Source organism: Danio rerio, chromosome 3 (assembly GCF_049306965.1).
Source record: "Danio rerio strain Tuebingen ecotype United States chromosome 3, GRCz12tu, whole genome shotgun sequence".
In the NCBI taxonomy this organism is placed as follows: Eukaryota; Metazoa; Chordata; class Actinopteri; order Cypriniformes; family Danionidae; genus Danio; species Danio rerio.
In genome coordinates this window covers 60,617,550-60,640,061 of record NC_133178.1, presented here as the reverse complement: position 1 = coordinate 60,640,061, position 22,512 = coordinate 60,617,550, and the positions used below count along the sequence as shown (strand labels likewise).

Sequence of the window (22,512 nt, the reverse complement as noted above, 5' to 3'; positions counted from 1 at the left end):
GAAAGCACGGCGGCGGTTGCTAAGTGGTTGCTAGGTAGTTGCTAAAACGTTTATGGCATTGTTAGGTGGTTGCTAAGCAGTTGCTAAATGGCAATGCTCGTGTACATGTTTTATCAAATGCTAATACTTAGTAGGCATTTCTAGCATATGATATTGCATTTAGATAATCATTCATAGCATGTAGCGAATCGTTATTAGCACTTGGCTTCCATTATCATTGTTACCATGCATAGTACACTGGAGGTCCCATTTGCTAGCACGAGTCAAACAAGCCAATGCCCAGGTCCCTACGATGTTCTGATGTAGAGATATTGCTATTTTTAAATGGTTGCTAGGTTATACTGTTTTATTGCTATGGGGACATTTGACGGGTTAGTGATGATACATCAAAGCTTCTTGGCAATATGAGTGATCTAAATCAACCCCAATGTTTCTATGACAGTCTTTATGAGTGTCAAAAACTGGACTTGAACATTGTGTATTCCTGGTGTTGGGTTGCGGCTGGAAGGGCATTCGCTGTGTAAAACAAATGCTGGATAAGTTGGCGGTTCATTTCGTTGTGGCGACCCCTGATTAATAAAGGGACTAAGGGAATGAACATTATGTAAAAATGGCTTGTCGTATTTTTTTGAAAATACAAGGCTTAATAAGTGTGAAAGTGATACATGCAAAAAATGGCTTGCCATATCAGTAAAAAATATGGAGTTTAAGTCAAAAATAAAGTCATATTTTGAGAAAAATAATGCTTAAAAAATTATTTATTGAAAAACTATAAGTCTGATAAACGTTAAAGATATAGCAACAAAATCTAACGCATCTAAATACAGCTTTTGGCCAAATTTGGGGCTTGTATCATTTTTTTATATGCCCGGGTTATACAAATTTTATATTTAACATTTTTAATTTTAAAAAACGATAAGTTTTATAGGCATGAGGAGATATAGCAACAATCTTGAATGCAGAAGGCACATTTTGACCACATTTGGGCCTTGTGGCATGAACGGCCTAGGAGGAGATACGTTTGTTTTCAAGGACAGAGTAGTATAACAGTATGTTGGCTTTCTCAAGCAAACATAATAAGATCTAAAAATTTATATAATGTTTAATAGGGAGCCAGTCCAATGCTGATAGAATCAGACTAATATGAACATATTTCTTAATTTTAGAAAGCACTCTAGAAGCTGCATTTTAAACTATTGCTAGTTAGGCCTACAAGGCAACCACATTGTAATGCATTACAGTAGTCTAACCCAGAGGTCATAAAAGCCTGAATAAGTTTTTCCACATTAAATGTTGATAGCATATGTGGAATTATCAACACTTAAGATAAAAAAGCAGTTTTACAGATGCTTGAAATGTGGCCTTTAAATTACATGGTGCTATCAAATATCACCCCAAATTTTTTGACTGAAGCTGAGGAGCTCTCTTTTAACAATTTAGGCACAATGTCTAAAGCGTATGACGCAAAAGTATAAAGGCTGTGTTCGAATATACTTTTGCTGTTTTAAGGATGGAAAAATATGATCTGCGCCATGGCGCATGGTCTAACAGGGTTGCGCTTATTCTCTTAATGAGTCATGGCTGTGTTTTGCATAATGTGCATCAAACCAATCAGAGTCTCATCACCGATTCCCTTTAAGAGTCAGTTGTCACGCAATGGTGCATTTGCTGTTTACATGGCCAACTTTGTAAAGCTGAATGCTTCTCTAGCGAGAAAACTGTTAAACAAACCATCGCAAGGAGAAAGAATGAGCCTCCTCCATTCGGCCTCTACTTTACTTTTACTCTTTACTCCTTTACTTTCGTGGATAAGGAAACTGTGTTGTACCCACTCCACTGAAGACATCCATTAGCCTACATAATTAATTTTGTTTGTTAAGTGCAAAGATTTGTTTCAAAACTATTTCTAAATTCAGTTCTAATTTCCAGCAAACTAATAAATGAACAGTAATAACGAAGTGTGGTCAATTATTATTGTTATATCTAAACACACGTCCTATTCTTATGCCCCACATGGTGATGCATACGCCTTTAAAACCTGATTGGTGGACAAATCTAAACATTTGCATTTAATAAATAATGTTGCCAATAATAATAACATTATACAAATGTAAATTGTCATGAATAAACTGAAAAAAGCCCCCTCAGATAAAGATGGCATGGAGCTAGTGGTTTTATATTTATGTAGAAAATAATAATTTTTGTATAATTTAATCCTTTCTTTTCCCAAATGTAAAGATTTTTGTGTATTGCTCTACATCCTGTGTGTATAAAGCAATGTGTAAGCATTTGGACTTGCATAGGCTCACAACTAACGCACTCTGCGCTGGACTTTAGACCAGCTTTTAGTTGGTCAATGGAACAATCTATTTCAGTTCCTCAAAATAGCAACGCACCAACAATGCGCCTTAAAACACCTCCTTCTTAGACTGGCACACCCATGAGTCCACAAAGTGGCGCAAATGGATTTGCTATTTAAACCACGTGGTGCAAAATGTGAAAATGAGGCTTGCGCTGGTCTAAAATAAGCAATAAATCGCGCAGTACACATCTTGCCACAGGTAGGTAGATAGGGCCCAAGGACTAAAATGAACATCCATCAAGAGTTAGACAGTATTACAAGTTTTTGTGTGTAAGGTTTTTGGTATAATAAGTAACTTTTTAATCTGAATTTAGTAATAAAAGGTTATTAGTCATCCAATTTTTCAGAAATACAATGTTAAACGGTGGCATTCTGTTGCATTACCATGTTACTACAAGAGTAATATTAAATCTATGACATGGGAATACCCTATCAAAACAGTTTATGATTACGATTATGCAATTACTCACAACAAAACATTAAACGGTCGCAAACTATACTGTATCAAAGTTCTGTGATGTGACATATTCTAAACTGAATTTGGGATATTCAAAAAGACACAAAGAATGTTTTGATTTTACTATTTGAATACGTAGGTGAAGGTACATTAAAAGCTGCAAATACATTTGTAAATAAGATCCAGTAATCCTGTCATTCCAGAAAATTTCCTGAAATCTTCAATTTAAACATACAATTTGAAATGTTTTTGACATTGACAAGGCATTCTACATTGAAATAAAACGATCTCTATTTCAGTCTAAATCTCTGATGTTTTTTAACAGTCTGTCCTAATGGTCATCCATGCACTGTTGGTGAGGTAGGTCATGTCACTTATTTGCTATGATTTGGTTTACCATTAGTGCATGTACTGTATATAATACTGAATTAAATTTAATTAGAAAATTATATGTTTTTTTCTCCCAAAATCTAAATAATTTCATACATTTTTCCAGTGTGGTCAACCTATGGAGGTTAGTCGCTGTCCAGACTGTGATGCAGAAATAGGTGGTTCCAACCACAGACCTGTTGATGGTTTCCGAGCCATGCAAATACAGTAAGTTACTCTTGTAGTGAATGTGTTTTTCCTCTTGTATTGGTAACACGTTACTTGAAGTCATGAGTTGTGATACTCATTAGGTGTCATTTATTCAGTCATTTTAGATGCAAAGATGACATTGTTTGAGAGATGTCTATTTTGTATGTTTCCTCAAACAGAAGAATTTATTTTGAGGTAATTGTTTTATCTGTACAGAGCGGATCGTACTCAATCTGGACACATTCTGGGTGATGCTCAACGTCGTGACCTCCCTGACATGCAGGACACTAAGAACATGTCACCTGCCCCCTTCGCTCTTCTCAGACTGCTCACACACATGTCCATGTTGATAGGAACTCAGAACAATCCACAGGTACTGCGTTCCATATATCTTGATTCAATTATGCTTTAAACATGCCATGAACATTAGCGACTTATCATTCCAGAAGAAATCTGGAACAAGTCCTTCAAATTTCCAGCTTTGCTAAGCCAAATATAAAAATGGCATGCATTGCTTAAGGGCGTACTCACACTATGTACAGTTGCCCTAAACTGGGCCGAAGCACGCTTGTCCCCCCTCCCGACTCCCCCGATGGCCCGCACTCACATTGCATTGGAGCCTAGCTATGTTGTTTTAATCATTTGAGATGCAGTGACATGCAGTCAAATATTTCACCGAACAGATCAGCCACTTTTTACGCCCTAAGTGTGGATTTTTCACAGACTTCAATAGAGTGTAAAAAATATTGAAGTTCTGTGGGTCTCGTCTATCCAAACTGATCTCTATTTGGTATTTTCTATTAGATTTAAGTCAGGTGATTGGCTGGGCCATTCTACAGCTTGATTTTTTTTTTTCTCTGAAAGCATTTGAGAGTTTCCTTGGCTGCGTTTTGAATCATTGTCTTGGTGAAATTTTCACTCTAGTTTCATCTTCATTATCCTGCTAATGTAGAGGTTGGACTGAAGCAGCTAATATTAATTTACACTGACGAAGGGCAGAAGATTACTGAATAACTTCTGAGAGATTTTACCTGCTGTCTGGGCTTTCACTGCCTTTTTACACCTTCCTTTCTTCATGTGTTCGACATTTAATTTTATTACACCTAAAGAGCCCATATTATACATGAAATAGGGTCATATCTTGGTTGTAAGGGTCTCCAACAACAGTCTAATATGCATGCAAGGTCAAAAAACACTTTCATGGTCTTATAATCTGCATTTATTTTTACCTAATTATCCCAGCGACTCCCGTATGAATCGTCCAGTGATTTATTTGTTCCCAAACCCCTCCTTAGCGCGAAACTAATTTGCGCTGATTGGACCAATGACAGCCTGTTGCGATTGGTCGACTGCCTTCAGTCAGAGAGTAAAATGCACAACAGCTAATCAGCAATATAAAAGTAATCACAGTTCATACACACTCGATAGTGTAGACGTGGATTTTAGCTGCCAGTGGGTAAATGTAAATACAGTCGATGAACTTGAAAATTCAGACGACTAACTATTTTATTGAGCAAAAACTCCAAAAACTGTCGAGGAGATATCCAAGCTTGTCTCACTCTGCTCTTTTCACAGACACAAACACACACACACACACACACATTGCCATCGTCCGCGCACCTCCGGGCGACAACGCGCGCACACACACAAACACACACACATACCTCCGGACGACAGCGCACGCACACACACACTACCCTTGTCCACGGAGCTCCGTAAACAAAGCATCACGTGTCGCGTGACTTTGCACGCGATAAGAGAATATAGCCAGTTAACCTGATACAGTACACGCGGTTACAAGTAACAAATCACAACTAAATACATTTGCAAGCTAGAGTCAACGAGGCAACAACTTTAATCGCACGTACTTACACTTGAGAAATGGAGGAAGAAACCCATCCTGACGTCCATCAGTAAGTTAATCTTTACTGATCCTTCCTTTAACAAACGCTGATGAAGTATTCTTTGTAGCATGTAGTTTGCAGAAGTTTCCAGTAGTTTCCAACTGCTTGGTTATAATGCTGAGGTTTCATCTTTGGGTAGAGGCTCGATAATATCCATCTGCAGTGTGACTTCAATCGACCGGCATGTTTGTGTGCGTGTTTTTGTGGGTGTGTGTGCATGTGTCTGCGTTACTGCGTCAGAGGGCGGGGCCTCAGGTTTGAAATCTCCCGGGTTTGCGCGTGCACGTAAATAACTTGGTTTCGTTCGTACGTCATGGCGAAACACCTAATGACTCGGTATCAAGGCGACTCGTTTGAAGCACTATGAGTCGACTCTTTTATAGATGAATCAACCGTTTTAAACACTGTACACTAACAGATTTAAGCCTTAGCTGGATACTTCACTTCACTTAGAGCTGTGTTACACACTACATGGAGGGGAATTTTCAAAAACCCATAATATGTGCTCTTTAACTTAATTTGAAAACTAATTAGATTTGTTTTCTTTTTATATATGCATTTCTTTAGTTGTTATCAACATCTGGTGAAAATTTCAAGTAACAGCACCTTTAGAAATATGTTTTCTGAGAAAAATGGTGACGTGTTGAATACTTCACTGTATTTTGAAAGTCCTCCAAGATGATTAAATGCAGTTGTATTAAAAAATAGCAACACAACATAAGCAACACCTTTGTTATTAGCAATAATAATATTTGTAAATTGCAAATGATTTCCTTGTAGATGTGATACTGACTATAATCCGACAGAGCATTCAAATGATATACGCATAACATAATTGGACAAGGTCAGAACTTTTGGGAACAGTTGCTTATTTAGTGAATGTAAACAAACAATAAACTAAGAGTGTACTCACACTAGGCTATCCGAATTGTGCCCGCGCATGTTTGACCCCATATCCCCAGTTTGTTTGACAAGTGTGAGTGCTCCGTGTCTCACCTGGGTGCTGTTCAGTTTGCCTGCCCTGGACGCAATGTCACTTTTAAGGGACTGTTTCATATGGATTTATTAATCCTTCTTACTTTTTAATGCACGCGAACTGTCATAGTTTTTTTTTAAAGATAACCCCTGGCTGCATGTTTAGCACCTTCAGCTCACAATATGTGCAGCACAACTTTCATGAAAATATTTGAGTGTCAAAAGTGGTTGATCTGTTCAGCAAAATATTTGACTGTGTCATCGCATCCCAAAAGACTTAAAATATTACACAACAATGTAACTAAAGCAATCTCCTATGTAGTAAGCGAGAGCACTTCTCTTCCTAATTTATTGAGGTAACAGTCGCATCATCGATGACATAAGCGTGAGCGGGCCTGGAAGGTAAAATTGCAGTGCCTAGTGTGAGTACACCCTAAGGTGATGTGGTCCCAGTATTGGCCCAGCGCATGTCAACAGGTGTTCTAATTGACTCTCTCCAGGTCAAAGATTAATGCCCAATCCCAATTCTACCCCTTAGCTCTTCCCCTTACCCCTACCCCTCGTTTTGCGCGTTCCCGTGAAGGGGTAGAGGTGTCCCAGTTCTCTTTAGCTCGAAGGTGTAGGGCTAAGGGCAAGGGGTAGATAGCCCTTTGAACTGAGATTTTTTTAGGACAACATTTGAAACCAAGGGTTAAGAAAATTTCCCAGAATACACCAGCCACAATGGCTGGATAGCTGCACCCGGAGGTAAGGAGATCCACAAATTAGTATTTTTTTGTCATTATTATGAATTTTTACAACAAGCAAGCACAATGTTTTAATGAAGCATGAGATCGCGATGTCATGTGATGGCGTGTGGAGGTGCTGTAGTGCTGTCCCATTTCTTAGGGGTCAAATTTGAAGCCCTTTCCCTTCACACTCTGTTTTAATGGCCAAGGGGAGCACAAATAGAATTGGCCTAAGTGATACGCTAAACTTAGAAAAAGGAAACTGTATAGGCCCATTCTTTAAAAATAAACCTTAAGAAATGTATAAAAGAAGAGGGGGAGGGCAGCTTTTACGCCTAAGATTGTACTTGTCCACCACCCTGACAGACTATAGCCCCTTTCACACATACAGACCTTTCCGGAAAATTGCCGGCAATTTTCCGGAAAGGTTGTATGTGTGAACAGGTCCTTTTTGAAAATACCGGTAAATTCGTTCTGGCTATTTTCCGGAAAGAGAAGTTGTAACATTACCGGCAATTTGCCGGAATGCTGCGCTGTGTGAATGCAGAAGGAAGATTACCGTAATAAGCGCGTGCACGTCTAGAACGTGCTGACGTGAGACGTCTGCTTTAGCCAATCACAACATTCAGACGCGTTTACGTCCGCGCGGTTCATGAGAATAAAAGCTTTTGAATATTTTTCCAGACACCTTTAGCTGCTAGAAGTTAGTCAGATAAAGTTTATATGTTTTTCTTAATGCCAACTGTGTAAATAATCATCGATGAGATGCTTATGATAAGCCGTTGTTTGTTTACCTTCAAGCTTTGCGTGTGCCTGTGAAAACAGCCTGTGAGCGCCTGCACACGCACATATTATGAATCTCGACATGAGAAAGTGATCCTGCGAAAGTTGTTCACAATATTGATCATCCACAGAGTTTGTAATTTATAGTCAAATGTTTACAAATACAAGCGCAGCCGTTTAAAGCTCATTTGTGGTGAATGATGTCAGAATTTACCGGTATTTTGGAATGGATGTGTGAATGCTCTTTTCCGGAAAATTTCCGTAACGTCCTCGCCTGTGTGAACAGCGCTTTTTTCAATATACCGGTAAAGTCGTTCCGGAAATTTTCCGGATATTTACCGGTATCACTGTGTGAAAGGGGCATTTGATGGATGGATGGATGGATGGATATGTTTGAATTGAAGACAATATTTTTCTGACGGCACTTTTACCAGTATCTCCTATCTTTGCCCGTTTCTGTTCAGAGTATAATGCAGATTATCAAGCCTGCTGTGGTGCATCCTGATGCATTTCTGATGCAACATCTCTTGAAAGACATGGAGCAGCTGAGCAAGGCACTGGGCAAAGGAGTGGATGATACAGTCTCTACCATCCATTTGGCCATCCACAGTCTACTGGAACCCCATCAGACCAGCCAATGTACGAACACCTGCAACTATAAGTTTGCATTTGCTACTTGCCATACCAGTCCTGTTTCATTAATTCAAGCAATATCACCTTGTAAGCAGGGCCTGATCCATATGATCCAAACCTTTCCACTAAAGATGCAAGAAATGGGTGGGAAAATGCCATGAATAATGACGTCATCACACATCATCTGAAGGTAAACAACATTCCATCTTTTAGTAGATCACAAAACGCATAAGAATGATAACTTTTATCACAGGTAAATTGAGTAGGGAAGTAACATTAGGCAAAAACCAATTGGTTAAATGAGATGGAATGGTTGATTAACTGTTCCACCTTTTAAAAGTACTTGCAAACAAACCAAAGTATTTGAGAGGATTATTCATTGAATTGTAATCTCTCTCAGGTTTTGGAGCATCAGCTAAAGGAAGTGAACGCCTTCATCAGGGAAGATGAGCGAGTATCTTCTAATCCGGTGATGAAGCTGACATTTGGGGAACCAGGGCGTTTCCTGCGTTCTCTGCCTCAGAACTCCCTCATTCATAATTCATCCATCTGGAGCTGCAGGAATAAGGTCTCACTGATGAGTCTTACCCATATTGTGGAGCAGAATAATGGCCGGGACACTTTGCCTGTCCTCTGGAGATTCCTTCAGAGGGTAAGATGTTCATCAGCAATACAGATTCATGATGTACAGTTCTGTGATATACAGTGATATACAGTGAATTCTGCTTGTTTAAGATTTTTTGTTGTTGTTGTTTTATATTTTTACCCTTAATGGGACAGGACAATTGAAAGTATAAACAGGAAAGTGTTTTGGTTATATAGAAATAGAAATCACTATTTTAATTGGCTGCTTATAGTTATACTTAAATGCGCGTTCATCTGCAGTATTAAAACTGTGAAAAAAATCAATGAGTAATTATGGAAAATATGTAAATATTGACACAATATTGGTAGAATTTGCAATCCTTATGCATGTTTCCTGAGGTTAGTACAGATTAGACCAGCTAAACTAAATATACAGTTGGATAAACATGATTGTGTAAACACAAAATACCATTAAGTTGTGTTTAGATGTGAGAATGAAAGTGTGAGATTAGGGTGTGGATACTTTGAGACTAATGAGATGTTAACAATTTATTTTAGGAAGCAGAGCTTCGGCTGGTGAGGTTCCTGCCTGACATCTTGGTTCTACAGAGGGATTTAGTAAAGAAGTTCCAGAACATAACAGACTTAACCTACAAAACCATACGCGAGTTCCTGCAAGACCAGAAAGCAGGTAAAAAGTCCATTTTGAAAAAAAATAAGCAGGTGAAATGTTTATGGAGAAAGGTTTCGTGTTTGGTTATAAAATGATTATATCAGGCTTTGCTACTGTAGCAAAGTTGATAGGGTTTCTGCAGATATCATAATGTAAAATTTAAGACCATTTTAAGACCATTAAGTATTAAATTTAAGACCTATATCGCAATTTTGAAAACATGCATACAAATAAAGAGAAAATGCAAAATCACAAAATTTGTGGTAAAACAAATGTATTCAAATTGAACAGTACTAAAGACAGGTTAGATGCACCATTGAGCTACAGGAAAAACAAACAAACATCTTAAGGCTGATTTATACTTTCGCCTGGCGCCACATCGCACACATCATGAAATGGACGAGGCTTTTAAACTTGACGCGTTCGCCATTGAGATATTCTTTTAAATGACAGAGGGCGGTCAAAAGAAATAGACAGTAAAATCAGACAGATAAACAGAGAAGTAGAAAGCTTCCAGAACATATCATTATTTCCATATCAGAACTTCCATAGTCATATCATTAATATCATTCAAGATAAAAGTTTTTTATTATTTTTATAATTTATTATAAAGATTTTTATAACCATTCAAGATTTTTTTAATCTAAATGATGCATCACTTGCTTTTTTTCACATCTAAGACAGTTCTACCTATTAAAGTTAAATATTAAGGACTACAGAACTTGGGTTGCTCTACAATTATAATTGTTTATATTATATTATTATGAAATTATATTATGGCAAGAAGTACACTTACTGACAAAGTACACTTTGACTAGGCAGGTTAGGGTAATTAAGCTAGTTATTGTACATTCGCCTTGCTCTCTGAGTTCAATAACAGAAAGCTGATTGGCTATTGCATGTTGGTCTCGTTTGTAGTTGTAATACCGCAAATTACAATTGGACTAGTGAAATAGAGAACTACACTACGAAAACCAAGCAACAGCAACAAAAAAGAATTTAAATGAGCTTTAGATGTAGCGTTACATGAACATTGGAAAAGTAAGACCTGTGCAAAAATATTTACGACCTAGAACAGCAAATTTAACATTTTTAAGGCCTTAAATTTCGATTTTCTAATTTTAGACTTTGTAAGTCTTTTTAAGACTTTTAAGACGTTTTAAGGATCATTGGTTTTTGTTTTGTGCTAAAAATCAAGATAAATTGTCATTGTAATTAAAATGAACATCTTTCATCAACTAACACACTGTAAATAACATTGTATGATGATTGAGAGACTCCAGAGAAATCTCTGTCGGGCAAGAACTCTGTCTAGGGAAAAGCAGGAACCCCGGAACTGAATGTGCTCAACGTTTACGCCCTCAGATGACATGCATCTAAAACCTACATGACATGTTTGCCATAAACACGTTCTTCAACCGAGTTCTGCGAATGAGCGTTTCACATTTGGTGTGAACCTGGCATGATACAGTAACTTGATCAAAGTGAAACCATCCAGAGGTGCAACAGCACACCAGCAGCATGAGTAACTGGCAAATGTGTACTGGTACCATTGATAGAAGGCATACATTGGGTACATTTACCCCCAACCTTTTGGTTTTAGTGTTGTATATGTTTTAGTGTCGTATATGTTCAAGCATAGTGTTGTATATGTTCAAGCATATGTGTGTGCACAAATATGTGCAACTTTGCTATTTATATATGTAAAGATTATGTTCAATGCACAGCATAGTAATAGTGATATTTTCATTAAACAGCTTCACTCACTGCTTGGTATGAAAAGCGCATCAAAATCTTCTTGACAACGTGGAACCAAATAAGGGTATCTCTGGCTAACACAGGTAAGCCATCATTTATTTTTACTTAAACCCGTATTTCTATTTAAAAAAAAACATATTTAAAAAACTGACAGAATTTGCAAATGATTGCTTATAAAATGTGATCTATGAATTAAAAGGTAAACTATAGACAGAAATAACCTTAACTGCTTAACTAATGACACAAAATCGTGTTCTTTTCATATTGTGTAACATGTCGTCTTTGCTAAAATCACTTATCAGTGCAGAAAAACCAGATCATTTCTTGAAGATGTGACCCTGTTTGATACATAAATTGATACATGGAATGATCTGTTTCTGAAAGGAGAGATCAAGCTTCCGGCTGACTACACTGAGAAGGATCTTGGTCTGGATGCTGACCTGCAGGTGCTGCTGCCACAGAGACGTGGCCTGGGCCTGTGCTCCACTGCCCTCGTCAGTTACCTCATCACCATTCACAATGACCTGATGTACACTGTGGAAAAACACACCGGAGATGACTCAGAGTAAGAGATTCATCAGATATCCATTGCCAATTGTGTTGCTTCATATAGTAGTCACTAGGGATGCCACAATTTCTCAATATAATATTGAACCGTTCGGTACGACCTCCACGGTTTAATACGTGCTTGTGAATTGTGGTTTTCTCGGTTTTACGTTTAAATAATTTATTTGCGTTTTATATCTCCCTGAATTGACTGTTTGTGTGTGCCTGTAAGTCTATGAGCTGAGATGAGGAAACTCCTCCCTGCGAGTAAATATCCAATCACTATGCTCTAAAGTTAGGGGGCGCTAACCATCATTCCACACTTTAACCTGGACTAGCGGCGGTGAAGAAGTGAGGCAACAGTACGAGGAAGCCCCGGCGTCTTTTAAATCTGCGGTGTAAGGACATTTCGGTTTTGCCGTTGAGTATAATGCCAATGAAAGAATAAACAGTGAACAAAAAAAATAACTGTGCTTTACACATATAACCATGGCTGCGTCCGAAACCGCATACTTCCATACTATATAGTACGCTAAAATCAGTATTCGAGACGAGTAGTATGTCCAAATTCATAGAAATCGAAAATCAGTAGTCGAGAAGTACCCGGATGACTTACTACTTCCGGCGAGATTCTGAAGTGCGCATCCCATGCATGCTGCGCTATCCCATAATGCCCCGTGAGAGGATTCATGAATGGAAGTGAGGCGACGCAACTGACGCAGGTAGGTCACGTGACCATGACAAAATGGCGGATGTAGTACGTCCGAATTCCATTCATACTTTTCAAATTCATACTGTATAGAACAGGGATCAGCAACCCGCGGTTCTAGAGCCGCATGCGGCTCTTTAGCGTTGCCCTTGTGGCTCCCTGGAGCTTTTTCAAAAATGTTTGAAAATGCAAAAAGATGGGGAAGGTTAATATATTTTTTTGTTTTAATATGATTTCTATAGGAGGACAAACATTTTTGTTTTCAAATGCTGTCAAAATGTGTAGAATTAATATTTAATTTCAACATTTCTGTCAACGAAGATTTGCGTCATAGCCTGCGACACACGTTTCTATCAGCAGGGTGGGATACCAGGCAGGTGGCTGTTGTAAACAAACCAGGAGATAATAAAGCATGGAAAACCGTTCAAAGATGGTATGACATATTAGAACACCTATTTGCAAACTTTAAAAACAAAACCAAGATAATACAAAAAAATAAAGATATACCTCTCTCCACTAAGACAGTGAAGGAAAGGGCTATTAAATTGGCAGGTAACATCACCAATCAGCAAACCAAGGACATTAATTCAGTGCCAGCATACTCAATTGCCTGTGATGTGACCGATATTCAATGCGCTTTTATGCAGGTATGTGAACTCTGATGGGCCGCAAGAAGAAATGATCAAATTAATAACACTAAAAGACAAGAGGCTGTGCTGAAGTGTTTTAATGACAACAAAATAAACACCAACCACCTGATTTCAGTGGCTATTTAATCATGAAGGCTCATTATGTATTTGTAGCCAATTTAGTCATTTTGATAGTAGGCTAATATAGCTAATATAGATACACACAGCATGTGTTTCCTTCATTATAAGGCTTATATAAGGCTTTACATTTTTTGTGGGTACAGACATATTTGTTTTTTTTTTTTTTTTGGTCCAATATGGCTCTTTCAACATTTTGGGTTGCCAACCCCTGGTATAGAACATACTTTTCTAACGACCCAGTAGTACGTTTAAATTCAAAAATTCAAATCACCCAGCAATATCACTGTCTGAAGGCAGAATAGCAGAGAAGGTAATAAAGTCCTCCACAAAACAATTTGTTTTCGATGATTGGAGATGTGGGCTTTTGTCATCTTATAAAAGCACTCGATCCGCGTTACAGACTACCATCTCGCACCTTTTTCAGCAACGAGATAATTAAGATGGTTTATTTATGTTTACTTAAGTGCAAATATGTTATTTGAAATGGCCAATTTATCTTTATTAACTTCACATGTATGTTTATTTTCAAAGTGTAGGATTTTATGTTTTTCCCAAGTTTGTACATGGGCTACCAGCAGCTGTGAGATTTCAGTGTTATTTTTTTATACAGTACACTAGGAACTTGTGTACTTTTCTTGGCTTTTAAGTAAAACAAAGTATTGCAATAAATTGTTTATTTTTTCCTTAACCTCTTACTGTTCCTATTACCATAACAAAAAAAAAAACAAACAAAAAAACTTGTGTCAAGCCATAAGAACAGAACCGAACTGAACCGAAAACAGTGTTAAAAAACCAAGGTATGCATTGAACTGTGGGCTAACTGTATTGTTGCATCCCTAGTAGTCACTAATAATCTAGAGTCATTTATTAGAACAAATCCATAACTCTTAATACAGTTAATCATGGTGTAACTCATCCTAAATTGTCTGTAGATATGTGAAATAGTTTCCAATAATGTTCCCCCAACTATAGGTAATCACACTCCTTAACATCCCGGGGAAAGTCTAAAAATGTTATGGTAATATATTTTTGAGACAAACATAAGATCTAAAGTCTACTGAAATGGATGACAAAAATGACCACCAATGATAATTTAAACATGTAAAATAACTATTTCATCCCATTTATTGAAGTGATTATGTATTTTTTTTCGGACACAATTCATGTCAGAACATAAATCAGGTCTGAAGAGGTTAATTTAGTCTATTAAAGTGCAATACTACATATACTTAATTTTACTGCATTTTACAATATGTCCTTTTTTCATCATAGAAATTACAATAAAGTTAATGATGTGCCTAATTTCCTAGATGCATGCTATATTTCTCCATATTATTTTTGTCCCCTTTTCCAGTTACAAGATAAGCCCAGCAGAACTGACAGAGCTGCATGTTATCCGTTATGAGTATGACCGGGATCTGCTGCCCCTGGTGCTTGCCAACTGCCAGTACAGCATGGAGTGTGGACAGGAAACACTGCTGGAGTACGACCTGCCCAAGATTCAGCAACAGATCCTCACCCGCTTTCTTCAAGGCAAACCACTCATCACAATTAATGTATGTTATGGCACCTAAAGAGATGTATTTGACCACAAAACCAGTCAAAAAAGGGACACTTAAAAAAAAAAAAGAGATTTATACACATGAAAGCCAAATAAATAAGAGTTCCATTGATTTATGGTAAGCTAGGATTGGACAAAATTTGGTTAAGATGCATTTTTGAACATCTGGAATTGAGAAACATTGAGAAAACTGCCTTATATGGTTGTACAGATCAAGATCCTAGCAATACATGTACAAATAGTCTTTAATGATGTGTTTTTGACACATCAGTCTAAAAATATGTCTCATACAGTGTATTGCTGGCTATTCCTACAAATTTACTTGTGTAACTTAAGACTGTTTTTATGGTATGTATACAGCAGGGAAAATAAGTACTGAACACGTTACCATTTTTCTCAGAAAACATTTATAAAGGTGCTGTTGACTTGAAATGTTGACCAGATGTTGGTAACAAGCAAACAAATCCATATATGCTAAGAAAACAAGGCTAATTAGTTTACAAATTAAGCTATGCATAATAAAATGGAATGACACAGGGAAAAACAATTGAACACATGAAGAAAGGGAGGTGTGGAAAGGCAGTGAACGCCCAGACAGCAGCTGGAATCTCTCAGTATTTCTTCAGCAACCCTATTGCCTTCATCAGCGTAAGTTAATATCAGCTGCTTCAGTCCAACATCTACATTAGCAGGATGATGAAGGTAAAACCAGGGTGGACATTTCAGCCTGACCATGATCAAAAACACAGCAAAGGAAACTCTCAAATGCTTTCAGAGAAAGAAAATCAAGCTGTAGAATGGCCCAGCCACTCACCTGACCTGAATTAAAATCCAATATAAAATACAAACTAAAGATCAGGTTTTATAGATGAGACCCACAGGACCATCAAGATGTTTACTCTCTGTTGAAGTCTTTGACAAACTCACACCTGAGCAATGCATGTGACTTCATTCTCTATATGAGAGGTGTCTTTAAGCTGTCCTTTATACAAAGCATTACCATGTTTCAGTAGTTCAGTACATTTTCCTACATTTCATTATTACACATAACTAATATTTCATGTTTTTGGGGGTTTTGTTTTATTTTTACATTTGTAATGTTTGGGTTTTTACCTAAATCTGGTTCAATTCCATGTCAACAGCTTCTTTAGAAATATTATTCACAGGAAAAAAACAAGTTCAATACCTATTTTCTCCTCTCTGTTATGCAAATAGGTAAATGCATAATTCTCTTTCACTTACTGTTTTTTTTGTTTGTTTGTTTTTGTCTGCTTCAGGGGATTCCGACATTGGTAAACAGACAAGACAGAAATTATGAGATCATATTTAAAGATGTGAAGGGTAAAGTTCAGCAGGTAAGTTACATTGTTCAATGCATAATAATCACTGTCTCATACAGGTATATCTGAAATGTTGAATTATAAGAACCTCTCATATTATTTTGACTTTATTTTAATTAATCACTTGTTTTATTCTGCATTCGAAAAAAAAAAGTAAAATGAATAAAAATGAAATACAGTTGAAGTCAGAATTATTAGCCCCCCTGAATTATTAGACCCCCTGTTTATTTTTTCCCCAATTTCTGTTTAACGGAAAGCTGATTTTTTTCAACACATTTCTAATCATATCCTAATCTAATCAAATAATAGTTTTAAAAACTCATTTCTTATAGCTGATTTATTTTATCTTTGCCATGATGACAGTAACTAATATTTGACTAGATATTTTTCAAGACACTTCTCTACAGCTTAAAGTGACATTTAAAGGCTTAACTAGGGTAACTAGGTTAGCTAGGCAGGTAAGGGTAATAAGGCAAGTTATTGTATAGCGATGGTTTGTTCTGTAGACTATTGAAAAAAAATTATAGCTTAAAGGGGCTAATAATTTTGTACTTGGTGCATAATAATTTTAATCATTTTGTACTTGTAAATGGTGTTTAAAAAATGTATAACTGCTTTTATTGTTGCCGAAATAAAACAAATAAGACTTTCTCCTGAAGAAAAAATATTATCAGACATACTGTGAACATTTCCATGCTCTGTTAAACATATTTTGGGAAATTAAAAGGGGGGCTAATAATTCTGACTTCAACTGTATGTAAAAAAGCTTTAGTTTTAAAAGGCATTTAATGAACCGTGTAAATGTTTAACAATTCAAATGCACATTGCACTAAAATGCCTTTTGTTACTTAGAATTGTCTTGTTTCAAGTCCAAATATCTAAAAATACCTGAATCAAGAAGCATTTTCTAGACAGGATAAAAACACTGTCTTCTTTTCAGAAATAATAACTGAAAAATAAGTTAGTTTTTGCTTAAAATGGGAAAATAATCTTCCAGTGGGGTAATTAAAATGATCTTGTTTTCTCTTTGAAATAAGATTACATCCAGATAATTTAGCTTTTTAACATTTTTTTGACATTATTTCTAAAAAAATATATATTTTCAACTTGTCTAGAAAATGCTTCTTTATTTAAGAATCTTTAAATATTTGAACTTGAAACAGGACAAAAAGTAAAAAAAGCTTTTTTGCGCTGCTCCTTTAATTTGTTATTTAAGGTTTTGCTGAAGAGATACTTGTAGCATATTGAAATATTTCACAATCCTTACAAATTCAAATTGTATTTGTCACATGGATAGTCATATACACAACATGGGCTACGTACCCCCGTATACATTTCTAGGGAGCGAGAATTATGTGACCAGAGGTACGTATGGCTGCATTTCGTCTTTAAAACGAATTTGGGGTGGTATGAAGCCTCCGACGGCTTCTGTTTCTGTTTGAGCTACCAGCTGACCCTTTACCGCAGTTTGCACAGCTTTTTCGCTGTTACCAGTTTGCCCAGTGGCTCGCCCTGTATATTGCGGACTTGGGAGGCAGAGCAGAGTTGACCGTGACGATGGGGTTCGAGTTTGGCCAAGAATGATTCCAGAAAGCGGGTAAAACAAAAACAAAAGCCAAAAAGTAAAATAAACAAGTAAATAACAGTGTGAGTACGTGGTAAGATCTGAAAACCTGGTAAAATCAGGCAACAACGAAGGCTTTTCTTTTTCTGGATTGCTTGTGAAAATGCTGTCATTTGGGTTTAGAGAAGTGAGAGGGTGGGTCAGTCGGTGCTTTTGAAAACGTTGTCGGTTGGGTTTAGGGAAGAGGCTGTGCAAGTCAGTCTGTACTTTTGAAAACACTATTGGTTGGGTTTAGAGAAGGAGGTGGGTGGATCGGTTCGTTCAGTCGGTCAGTCAGTTAACAGCGGCCTCTTGTGGATTTACATGAGAAGAGCAGGTGCAAATGGCACTCACAGGTTGAGATTTTGAAAAAGCTTGCACAGTAACCTCTGGTAGATTTGCGAAAACAAAAACTTCAAAATAAACGTACCTCCTGGGACGTATTTTGCACTCTCCAGAAATGTATACAGGGGTTGGTACCCACAGTCAGCCTGGGCTGCATATACAGTATGATTTGCAGTGAAATGCTTACACAACCACTCATGAACTTAAAAATAACAACACCAAATATAGCTGCAAGCAGCAATTAAGGGGCCAAGCACTATTGGCCATAAGGTGGCGCTGCTCCAGATGTTTTTGAGTACTTTCAGGGCATGGGGTTGAAGATGCATACCATGTTTTGTAATGATATGTGAATGTGTTGGTAAAATATAGCATTTTTGGCCAAAAATCGAAATGGGCGACGCCCAAAATGGCTGATCTGTGAAAATCAGACATCATTCGACTCGGCATGCTCTGCCGGATGTAATAAGACCAGTTTCATGAGTTTCGGACGAAAGGTTGAGACGTTATAAGCCAAAAAGCAAGTTTTTAGTATCTCCAGACCACTAGGGGGCAGTGCGTCGAAACTCCGTAATTAACCTTAGACCCTAGTTGTCATAACACACACCAAGTTTGGTGTGAATCGGTGAATGCGTTACAGAGATATCGCCTCAAGTCCATTTTCGCAAGTTCTACATTAAATTAGTTCGCAAGTTAAACGAAAACGGTTGGTCAAATCAACTTGAATTCCATAACTTTTGGTTGGCATGGTCTGTAGATCATGTGATTCAATTTTGGTGAAAATCGGAGACACGGCCTAGGACGAGTTCGATCAAATAGGTTTTTCGAAAAATTTAAAATAGCGCGAAAAAATTCATGACGGAAAATGACGTCATAGGGTGGGTTTGAATAGGACTGAGCCAAGGAATCAGAGGAAAAAAGAATTTTGATTGTAGCCCATTCGGTTCAAAAGTTATCATGATAAACATACGTGAAAGTTTGGACAAGTGGTGGCGCTAAAGAGTTTGATTTTGAGACTTCATAATTGGCCTGATTAATGTTAATACTGGCCTCTATCATTGTGCCAAATTATACAACTTTCCCGCATACGCCTATATGGGCTGCCATTCAAATCCGGCGGAAGAAACGGAAGAAGAAGAAGAATAATAATAAATATAGCTGCAAGCAGCAATTAAGGGGCCAAGCACTATTGGCCATAAGGTGGCGCTGCTCCAGACGTTTTTGAGTACTTTCAGGGCATGGGGTTGAAGATGTATACCATGTTTTGTAATGATATGTGAATATGTTGGTAAAATATAGCATTTTTGGCCAAAAATCGAAATGGGCGACGCCCAAAATGGCTGACCTGTGAAAATCAGACATCATTCGACTCCGCATGCTCTGCCGGATGTAATGAGACCAGTTTCATGAGTTTCGGACGAAAGGTTGAGACGTTATAAGCCAAAAAGCAAGTTTTTTGTATCTCCGGACCACTAGGGGGCAGTGCGCCGAAACTCCGCAATTAACCTTAGACCCTAGTCGTCATAACACTCACCAAGTTTGGTGTGAATCGGTAAATGCGTTACAGAGATATCGCCTCAAGTCCATTTTTGCAAGTTCAACGTTAAATTAGTTCGGAAGTTAAACAAAAACGGTTGGTCAAATCAACTTGAATTCCATAACTTTTGGTTGGCATGGTCTGTAGATCATGTGATTCAATTTTGGTGAAAATCGGAGACACGGCCTAGGACGAGTTCGATCAAACAGGTTTTTCGAAAAATTTAAAATAGCGCGAAAAAATTCATGACGGAAAATGACGTCATAGGGTGCGTTTGAATCGGACTGAGCCAAGGAATCAGAGGAAAAAAGAATTTTGATTGTAGCCCATTCGGTTCAAAAGTTATGATGATAAACATACGTGAAAGTTTGGACAAGTGGTGGCGCTAGAGAGTTTGATTTTGAGACTTCATGTTTGGTGTGATTAATGTTAATACTGGCCTCTATCATTGTGCCAAATTATACAACTTTCCCGCATACGCCTATATGGGCTGCCATTCAAATCTGGCGGAAGAAACGGAAGAAGAAGAAGAAGAAGAAGAATAATAATAATAATAATAATAATAATAATAATAATAAGAACACTAACGAAAGCAATAGGTGCCTACGCACCTACGGTGCTTGGCCCCTAAATATAGCTGCAAGCAGCAATTAAGGGGCCAAGCACTATTGGCCATAAGGTGGCGCTGCTCCAGACGTTTTTGAGTACTTTCAGGGCATGGGGTTGAAGATGCATACAATGTTGTGTAATGATATGTGAATGTGTTGGTAAAATTTAGCATTTTTGGCCAAAAATCGAAATGGGCGACGCCCAAAATGGCTGACCTGTGAAAATCAGACATCATTCGACTCGGCATGCTCTGCCGGATGTAATGAGACCAGTTTCATGAGTTTCGGATGAAAGGTTGAGACGTTATAAGCCAAAAAGCAAGTTTTTAGTATCTCCGGACCACTAGGGGGCAGTGCGCCGAAACTCCGCAATTAACCTTAGACCCTAGTTGTCATAATACACACCAAGTTTGGTGTGAATCGGTGAATGCGTTACGGAGATATCGCCTCAAGTCCATTTTCGCAAGTTCTACGTTAAATTAGTTCGCAAGTTAAACGAAAACGGTTGGTCTAATCAACTTGAATTCCATAACTTTTGGTTGGCATGGTCTGTAGATCATGTGATTCAATTTTGGTGAAAATCGGAGACACGGCCTAGGACGAGTTCGATCAAATAGGTTTTTCGAAAAATTTAAAATAGCGCGAAAAAATTCATGACGGAAAATGACGTCATAGGGTGGGTTTGAATCGGACTGAGCCAAGGAATCAGATGAAAAAAGAATTTTGATTGTAGCCCTTTCGGTTCAAAAGTTATGATGATAAACATACGTGAAAGTTTGGACAAGTGGTGGCGCTAGAGAGTTTAATTTTGAGACTTCATATTTGGCCTGATTAATGTTAATACTGGCCTCTATCATTGTGCCAAATTATACAACTTTCCCGCATACGCCTATATGGGCTGCCATTCAAATCCGGCGGAAGAAACGGAAGAAGAAGAATAATAATAATAATAATAATAATAATAATAAGAACACTAACGAAAGCAATAGGTGCCTACGCACCTACGGTGCTTGGCCCCTAATAAATATAGCTGCAAGCAGCAATTAAGGGGCCAAGCACTATTGGCCATAAGGTGGCGCTGCTCCAGACGTTTTTGAGTACTTTCAGGGCATGGGGTTGAAGATGCATACCATGTTTTGTAATGATATGTGAATGTGTTGGTAAAATATAGCATTTTTTTCCAAAAATCGAAATGGGCGACACCCAAAATGGCTGACCTGTGAAAATCAGACATCATTCGACCTGGCATGCTCTGCCGGATGTAATGAGACCAGTTTCATGAGTTTCGGACGAAAGGTTGAGACGTTATAAGCCAAAAAGCAAGTTTTTAGTATCTCCCGACCACTAGGGGGCAGTACGCCGAAACTCCGTAATTAACCTTAGACCCTAGTTGTCATAACACACACCAAGTTTGGTGTGAATCGGTGAATGCGTTACAGAGATATCGCCTCAAGTCCATTTTCGCAAGTTCTACGTTAAATTAGTTCGCAAGTTAAACGAAAACGGTTGGTCTAATCAACTTGAATTCCATAACTTTTGGTTGGCATGGTCTGTAGATCATGTGATTCAATTTTGGTGAAAATCGGAGACACGGCCTAGGACGAGTTCGATCAAATAGGTTTTGCGAAAAATTTAAAATAGCGCGAAAAAAGTCATGACGGAAAATGACGTCATAGGGTGCGTTTGAATTGGACTGAGCCAAGGAATCAGAGGAAAAAAGAATTTTGATTGTAGCCCATTCGGTTCAAAAGTTATGATGATAAACATACGTGAAAGTTTGGACAAGTGGTGGCGCTAGAGAGTTTGATTTTGAGACTTCATAATTGGCCTGATTAATGTTAATACTGGCCTCTATCATTGTGCCAAATTATACAACTTTCCCGCATACGCCTATATGGGCTGCCATTCAAATCCGGCGGAAGAAACGGAAGAAGAAGAAGAAGAAGAAGAATAATAATAATAAATATAGCTGCAAGCAGCAATTAAGGGGCCAAGCACTATTGGCCATAAGGTGGCGCTGCTCCAGACGTTTTTGAGTACTTTCAGGGCATGGGGTTGA

The 22,512-nt window shown here is 37.8% G+C and overlaps 1 protein-coding gene across 2 annotated transcripts in view; it reads left to right on the top strand.

Annotated features, from left to right (window-relative positions):
• The window catches only part of rnf213a (ring finger protein 213a), a 194,618-nt gene that overhangs the window by 88,863 nt on the left and 83,243 nt on the right, over positions 1-22,512 (top strand). For both annotated transcript variants that reach the window (NM_001353835.1, XM_073940353.1), the window contains 11 exon segments: positions 3,145-3,179; positions 3,316-3,416; positions 3,615-3,771; positions 8,253-8,427; positions 8,517-8,611; positions 8,822-9,073; positions 9,565-9,697; positions 11,437-11,520; positions 11,822-12,002; positions 14,817-15,018; positions 16,301-16,378. In NM_001353835.1, the coding sequence (NP_001340764.1) occupies positions 3,145-3,179; positions 3,316-3,416; positions 3,615-3,771; positions 8,253-8,427; positions 8,517-8,611; positions 8,822-9,073; positions 9,565-9,697; positions 11,437-11,520; positions 11,822-12,002; positions 14,817-15,018; positions 16,301-16,378 (1,493 nt within the window).